The following is a 7,296-nucleotide window of genomic DNA, read 5'->3' on the forward strand; positions in this document are numbered from 1 at the left end:
AATACGTCAAAGACATCTGGGAGAGAAAAATAGATTTTTTTCTTAAACGAGATGGGGTCTTGCACACAGACATGAGAACTTCATTTTGATACATGAAATAGCAAATATTGAAAAGTGATAGCCTTTTGTGGATTTAATGAAAAACAAAAATGCTGTGTGACTGAATTGTTAATATGACCCAACATTTTCAAACACTTATTTGTAAATTTATGATGATTTCAATTCCTTTAATGCAGGAAAAACCTCCTTGCTTTGATGTACGTGCTGGTGAATCACCTGTCCATCATTGCTCTGAGAAGGGAAACAGTCTCAATGTAAACTTGTAATGCCTCTGTCAGTGGTACATTTGAACTTGGAAGTGTTGCCAGTTCTGCTGCCGACAGGGCACGGGGAAGCTTCAACTCTGGGACATAAACTTGACCTGACTCAGGTGGCCCTCTCCAGTTAATTACACGTCTTGAGTTGCCTGTAAATCCAGCATCATTCAATGTTGTTAATTGTATTTTCTATGGCAACCTCTTAAGATTACACATTTTAAAATATATCACAGGCACTGTAGTCATTGAAAACCATTACCTGACACAAATGTGCTGCGTTTCCATCTCTTTCTCTGCTCAACCACAGCTGAACAGGAGATTGGTTCCGCGCTGATCTCAGTGAGTGATTGTTCCATGCTCTCAGAAACTGTTGCAGATGTGACTGGATATGTGGCATGTAACACCTGTGCAATGCATATACAGGGAGTGTAGAATTATTAGGCAAGTTGTATTTTTGAGGAATAATTTTATTATTGAACAACAACCATGTTCTCAATGAACCCAAAAAACTCATTAATATCAAAGCTGAATGTTTTTGGAAGTAGTTTTTAGTTTGTTTTTAGTTTTAGCTATTTTAGGGGGATATCTGTGTGTGCAGGTGACTATTACTGTGCATAATTATTAGGCAACTTAACAAAAAACAAATATATACCCATTTCAATGATTTATTTTTACCTATGAAACAAATATAACATCTCCACATTCACAAATATACATTTCTGACATTCAAAAACAAATCAGCGACCAATATAGCCACCTTTCTTTGCAAGGACACTCAAAAGCCTGCCATCCATGGATTCTGTCAGTGTTTTGATCTGTTCACCATCAACATTGCGTGCAGCAGCAACCACAGCCTCCCAGACACTGTTCAGAGAGGTGTACTGTTTTCCCTCCTTGTAAATCTCACATTTGATGATGGACCACAGGTTCTCAATGGGGTTCAGATCAGGTGAACAAGGTGGCCATGTCATTAGTTTTTCTTCTTTTATACCCTTTCTTGCCAGCCACGCTGTGGAGTACTTGGACGCGTGTGATGGAGCATTGTCCTGCATGAAAATCATGTTTTTCTTGAAGGATGCAGACTTCTTCCTGCACCACTGCTTGAAGAAGGTGTCTTCCAGAAACTGGCAGTAGGACTGGGAATTGAGCTTGACTCCATCCTCAACCCGAAAAGGCCCCACAAGCTCATCTTTGATGATACCAGCCCAAACCAATACTCCACCTCCACCTTGCTGGCGTCTGAGTCGGACTGGAGCTCTCTGCCCTTTACCAATCCAGCCACGGGCCCATCCATCTGGCCCATCAAGACTCACTCTCATTTCATCAGTCCATAAAACCTTAGAAAAATCAGTCTTGAGATATTTCTTGGCCCAGTCTTGACGTTTCAGCTTGTGTGTCTTGTTCAGTGGTGGTCGTCTTTCAGCCTTTCTTACCTTGGCCATGTCTCTGAGTATTGCACACCTTGTGCTTTTGGGCACTCCAGTGATGTTGCAGCTCTGAAATATGGCCAAACTGGTGGCAAGTGGCATCTTGGCAACTGCACGCTTGACTTTTCTCAGTTCATGGGCAGTTATTTTGCGCCTTGGTTTTTCCACACGCTTCTTGCGACCCTGTTGACTATTTTGAATGAAACGCTTGATTGTTCGATGATCACGCTTCAGAAGCTTTGCAATTTTGAGACTGCTGCATCCCTCTGCAAGATATCTCACTATTTTTGACTTTTCTGAGCCTGTCAAGTCCTTCTTTTGACCCATTTTGCCAAAGGAAAGGACGTTGCCTAATAATTATGCACACCTGATATACGGTGTTGATGTCATTAGACAACACCCCTTCTCATTACAGAGTTGCACATCACCTAATATGCTTAATTGGTAGTAGGCTTTCGAGCCTATACAGCTTGGAGTAAGACAACATGCATGCAGAGGATGGTGTGGACAAAATACTCATTTGCCTAATAATTCTGCACTCCCTGTAGGTCTGTCTCCTTGGCTGGACTGAGCCATCCCTCAGCTTCAAGGCGAAGAAAAGTAGTGCTGAAGAGATCAAGGACGTTGTGAAATACATCTCTCCATAGTCGCTCAATTCTAAAACCAGAAGAACAGTTAATTAAAAATCCCTGAAACTACTTATTGCATATAATACAAGACTTTAAAACTTTTCATATAAACTGTGGAGTATATATAGGTTTAACTTCTACAATTCAAGATCCCTATCACACAGTGGTCACTACAGCTATTCAAAGGCTGTTTTCTTGTATTTGTGTCAGTGTTGAATGTGTAGTTGTACATTAACCACTAAATTGGACATTAATGTGTCACTCCATATCCAATTCAAAAGTCAAAACGTATGTTGTCAACCTAAGTCTATGAAAATTACATGTTTAAAGTCATGAAGTTGAATTTTTTTTTACATGCATAAAGATGAATAAAAAGTACTTAAGGCAAGAAATACTGATTGACATTTACATAATTCATGTATGAAAGGGTTAAGGTAAGGTAACATATACATGCATTTGAAAACAACACCCAAAAAAGGCACTTCAATTCCAAGATTTTGTTAAACTTTGGATACAGGAAGTTTCTGTGTTAATCTAAAAAATGTTATAATGTAAGATTTTTTATAATGTGTCAAGATTACAAATATATAATTAATCATTGCATAAAGTTTTGTTTCAGTGACTTTAGAATATATTATATCAACTATTCTAACATATAGTCAATCACCTCTGATTGTGGACACTTCTGTGGGCCACCATAAAGCGTGCCACCAGAATGTTTTCCCCTCCTTTGTCTGAACGGACTCTAGAGGGGATACCATAATGCTGTACTGCAGTCATGAAACTCTCCAGGACAGTTTGGGCTCTGTTGTTGTTTGTAGCAGTGAGGTAAACAATGAGTCTGGAAAATCCATCAATGCCACCATGCACAACAACTCTCCATCTGCAAAAATAAAAATACTGTAACTTGAACAGACCTTCCAGAGAGACTGTAATTGTTGAAATGCAAAAAATAAACAGAAGTTGCTAACAATGTCAGCTCTTGTAAATGCCCTAGACATATTAAGGATACAGAAAACACTACAGATGCAGAAAGGATTCTGAATGATTTAACCAACTGATTAAGTCAATGAAAGAAATGCTCGGTCTTAATTTTAAATAAATACACATATCATATCAGCTTGTTGATTATGGGGACCCATGTTTTGTAATAGTTATACCAGTGGCATTTAAACAACTTAGGTTTCACACAGGATAGGAAGTTTACAAACAAGCAGGAGTCCTTAATGGAAAAGCTTGCACTTAATTTGCTGCTTAATTTGTTTTTCAGTTCTTAAAAAGAGGACAAATGACAGAGGAGAAAATCCACATTACATGAACTCCCACTTCCTATATACACATAGATTTCAGGATTTTACTGCTTTTAACATTTTTTTAAGTCTTTAAAATGTTCTACCTTACAAGCTTATGGTTGCCGTCAATATGCCACATGCTGTTTGGAGCAGGAACAAAGTAACGCCGTCGCCGTATGGTTCGCAGTGAGAACCTGCGCATCTGTATCCCCTGGGGATCCACACGTCTTAATGATGCCAACACTCTTCTCCCTATGAAGAGAGAGAAACAGTTATAATTCACTTTAAAAGTTAAACAATTAACATAATCTATTTGCATGCTAAAATATTGAATGCTACTACTGTTGATGTTTGGCAAAACTATACCAATCCATCATACTTGTAACAAAGATTTTTCTTGATCTTAAGTGACCCAGTATCATCTTATATCCAGTGTTGGGATGGTGGTGATGAATATCAGAGACAATAATATCCAAGTCTTCATCACTGACACTGTTGTCCAAGTCCTTGCGTCTGAGTACACAGAAAATTACATGTTATTAGAACTGCAGCTTTAAATACAGAATAAGAAACTAAATAGATACTAAATAGACTGCACAGAGATTACTCTAACTATAGTTTCAGTGGACATAACTAAATATGACGTAAGTATAGAAAATAAGAATTTAGGCAAACCCCATCTTGTGTAAGGTGTGTATCACCTTGCAGTGTAGCTCCTTAAGGCCGTGGGACAAACATTTAGCTATAAACTACTGAAACTGCACTTTGTTACACTTAATCAGCAACAGTAATATTGTTTACAAGTGAAACGTACCACATCAACCAAATGCACAACATACTAATGCATCCAAACCATCCCCTTCTCATCAGTAGAAAACGTAGTTTATAAATGCAAAATGTAGCTTCCAACATTACACCACGTTAGCTAACTCAAAGTTTCTTACCTCAGTCCCCAGCAGGCAATCCTGCGCTGAACAGTTTTTAAAGACACACCCAAATGTTTCGATATATCCTTGTGCGGGATTCCGAGGGAGAGTTGCCTCTGTAGTTGTTCTCTTTCTATGTCAAAACGCGGCAGAGTATAAACATTTTCCCGTATTAAACGCTCCACCTCATCAAACTTAGCCCAAACACTATCCTCAAAACGGTGGCTCAAAACTTCAGCATTTGCCCTTAGCTGGAGTAGTGTGGTCAGAGCATAGTTAAAATCAACAGAAACGGTCCCTTCTACATAGTCAGCTAATGAAATTAGGGCCTCTATTGTACCTCTCCATTGATCGTTTAAAGTGGTTTCTTCCATCATATCTGATTACACACTACCTGTCTTCTTCTCCACTGTGACGCCTAAAGTGTGCGCGTAACAGTGAATAAAGCGGGCAGCTGTCTGACCAATCAGAGAGCTCCTTACATCCCACAGCGTGGCTAATTTGAATAGCAGCAGGATTTTTAAAATGAAGTTGTTAATCCAACTGCTAATCCACATGTTAATCCCTGAGCGAACAGGAAAGGGAAATGGATTTTGAAATGAAGTTTATTAAAGTGCAATTCAAAAATGTTTTTTGAAATGAAGACTTAAAAAGCATTTTAAAAATCAGTTTATTAAATTGGAATTCAAAAATGAATTTACAAATGCAGATTTTATTCTACAATTCATTAATTAAGCACAGAATTTTTTATTTCGATGCGCGTGGATCTTGTGGTCCTCCATAAGTAATAGCCTACGTATTTCAGTGTAGTGGTGAACAGTCACACAGCTCACGTGGGCGTTATCTGCGATACTCCTTAACTATAATTTATCCAAATTAACTTCAGTTAACCATTCAGACAGTTATTTTGCAATGACAAACATAAACACTCATGTCACTGGTGGGTTTCCGCTGTGCCAGCTGGTTAAATTACAGCTGCTTATGCAGTAACCATGGTAACCACAGATTCTGAGTGGCTGGATCTAAGCAGGTCAGACAACAATTTTACATCATTTTAAAACAGGACACAGCCACTATACGTGCTGGCCTCATATCAAATGTGAACGTAGACTGAGTCTATGTTTGACGTTTGTTTTATATCTAATCTTCCTCTCAAACATTTAAACAGCAGGGAGTGTGCAGCTGAGGGAATACAAACCCAAATTGTCGGAACAGGTTTGATCGCTTCGTGTATTAATTTGGTGATTTATTAAATGTATAAATGTTATTCTAATCTGCTGCTAAGTCGCTTACGCTGATGAAAATGCAGAAGACGGTTCATCTCTGTTACAGTGTTGTGTTAGACTGCTATATTTTTGTGTTCTTCATACTGTAGATTTTCATGTCTCTGGAATAGTTGGCAGTAATAAGGGTGGTTTTTTGTAAAATCATATTGATATGGCCCGTGAATTATTCGTAGATGACAGTTAGATTATTTGATGCTGCCGACATTTTCAGCTGTGAAACTCTGGGTTAACTCAGAGAGCTAAAGATATCGTGGATATGCTGACCTCGCTCCGTGGTGTACAGGGTTGTTTACCCTCATGATTAATAGTAACAAGAAAAATATTAGCCGAACATCATAAAGTCTGTGTGTTTCATAGTGTCAAACAACCTTTGTACAGTTAAACCTAGCAGTTACTACATGAACGTTATTTATTTTATGCGTTTATACACAGGTCACACTGATTATTGAACAAAAACCCAAAGATCAGATGTTAATCGGATTTATTTGCTCTCTCTCCCCTCCTTAAACATGTTTTTAATGTTAGTTTAATTTAGAATTGGCGACTGAAACAGGTATGACAAATACAAACATCAGGAAATAAAAACCCAATAAATATAACCTCAATAAATGACTGAAGTGTACAGCGGGGGTTATGGCAGCTGTGTACCAGGACCTGCATTTTGTCAGCGGTAATAACAGCTCAATTGCTTGCAAGGCAAGTGGGTCTGTCCCACGCTTTACCTGAGACTGGGTCATCTCCGAAATCATCGAAGCACTTTTGCAAAGAGGCTGTTTCTTGACAAACCGACCAGACATCTGAAGATTAAACCACTACATTCTCGACTAAAAAATATTAAAACGGTACTTGGTAACACACAAACAGGGTTTTTCAAAGTTCAGTTCTGTTAGTTTCAACATGCTGGTTGTTGTGTGCTAAAAACAATGGCCACCAGGCCAAAGCAATGGTTTTTGACTCGATCAGTGTTAACCCCGCCCCCTGGGTTTGATGGGTGAGGTTGACAGATAAAGTAAATTCATGATTAGACCTGAAGGAGTCAAGTGGGCCAAAATGAATGAATGAATGAATGGATTAATTAATTAAACACACCATTAAACAATTATTTAAATGTGGCAATAATTAATTAAATGTGTCAATAATTAATTAATTAATTAAATGTGTCAACAATATTTATGTAATTAATTATTTCCCATTTTAATTATTTATTCCCAATTTTAATTAATTATTGACACATATAATTAATTATTTAATGGTGTATTTAATTAATTCATTACGGCAGTCCTGGCGTTCCATACCAAGGAGCCGTGGTTTTTTTTTTTGGTTTTTTTTCTTTCCTTCTCTCACTCTCTCTCTCTTACGTTTTTTCCCGCTTCACTCCGCACGCAAGCCTTGTGCTTTGCACTGAGAAGAGGGGCGGTA

The 7,296-nt window shown here is 38.1% G+C and overlaps 1 protein-coding gene across 1 annotated transcript; it reads right to left on the reverse strand.

Annotated features, from left to right (window-relative positions):
* Positions 1 to 207: 207 nt before the first annotated feature.
* On the reverse strand, positions 208 to 6,614 carry LOC146390038 (uncharacterized). Its single transcript, XM_084920329.1, has 8 exons — positions 6,600 to 6,614; positions 4,610 to 4,842; positions 4,045 to 4,178; positions 3,770 to 3,917; positions 3,041 to 3,256; positions 2,307 to 2,401; positions 577 to 752; positions 208 to 291 (listed from the first exon to the last, which is right to left on the reverse strand). Exons 1-8 carry the CDS (start codon positions 6,612 to 6,614, stop codon positions 208 to 210), a joined length of 1,101 nt encoding a protein of 366 aa, XP_084776455.1.
* Positions 6,615 to 7,296: the final 682 nt, after the last annotated feature.

This window comes from Perissodus microlepis, chromosome 3, assembly GCF_051167445.1.
Source record: "Perissodus microlepis isolate ML-2025 ecotype Zambia chromosome 3, ASM5116744v1, whole genome shotgun sequence".
Classification (NCBI taxonomy): Eukaryota; Metazoa; Chordata; class Actinopteri; order Cichliformes; family Cichlidae; genus Perissodus; species Perissodus microlepis.

Bases quoted from the DNA above. Each gene is read 5' to 3' on its own strand.
- LOC146390038 (XM_084920329.1), bottom strand. The intron at 4,179-4,609 runs GTAAGAAACTTT...CTGTGTACTCAG, and splicing joins ATTGCCTGCTGGGGACTGAG to ACGCAAGGACTTGGACAACA. The intron at 2,402-3,040 runs GTGATTGACTAT...TTCTGGTTTTAG, and splicing joins AGAAGTGTCCACAATCAGAG to AATTGAGCGACTATGGAGAG.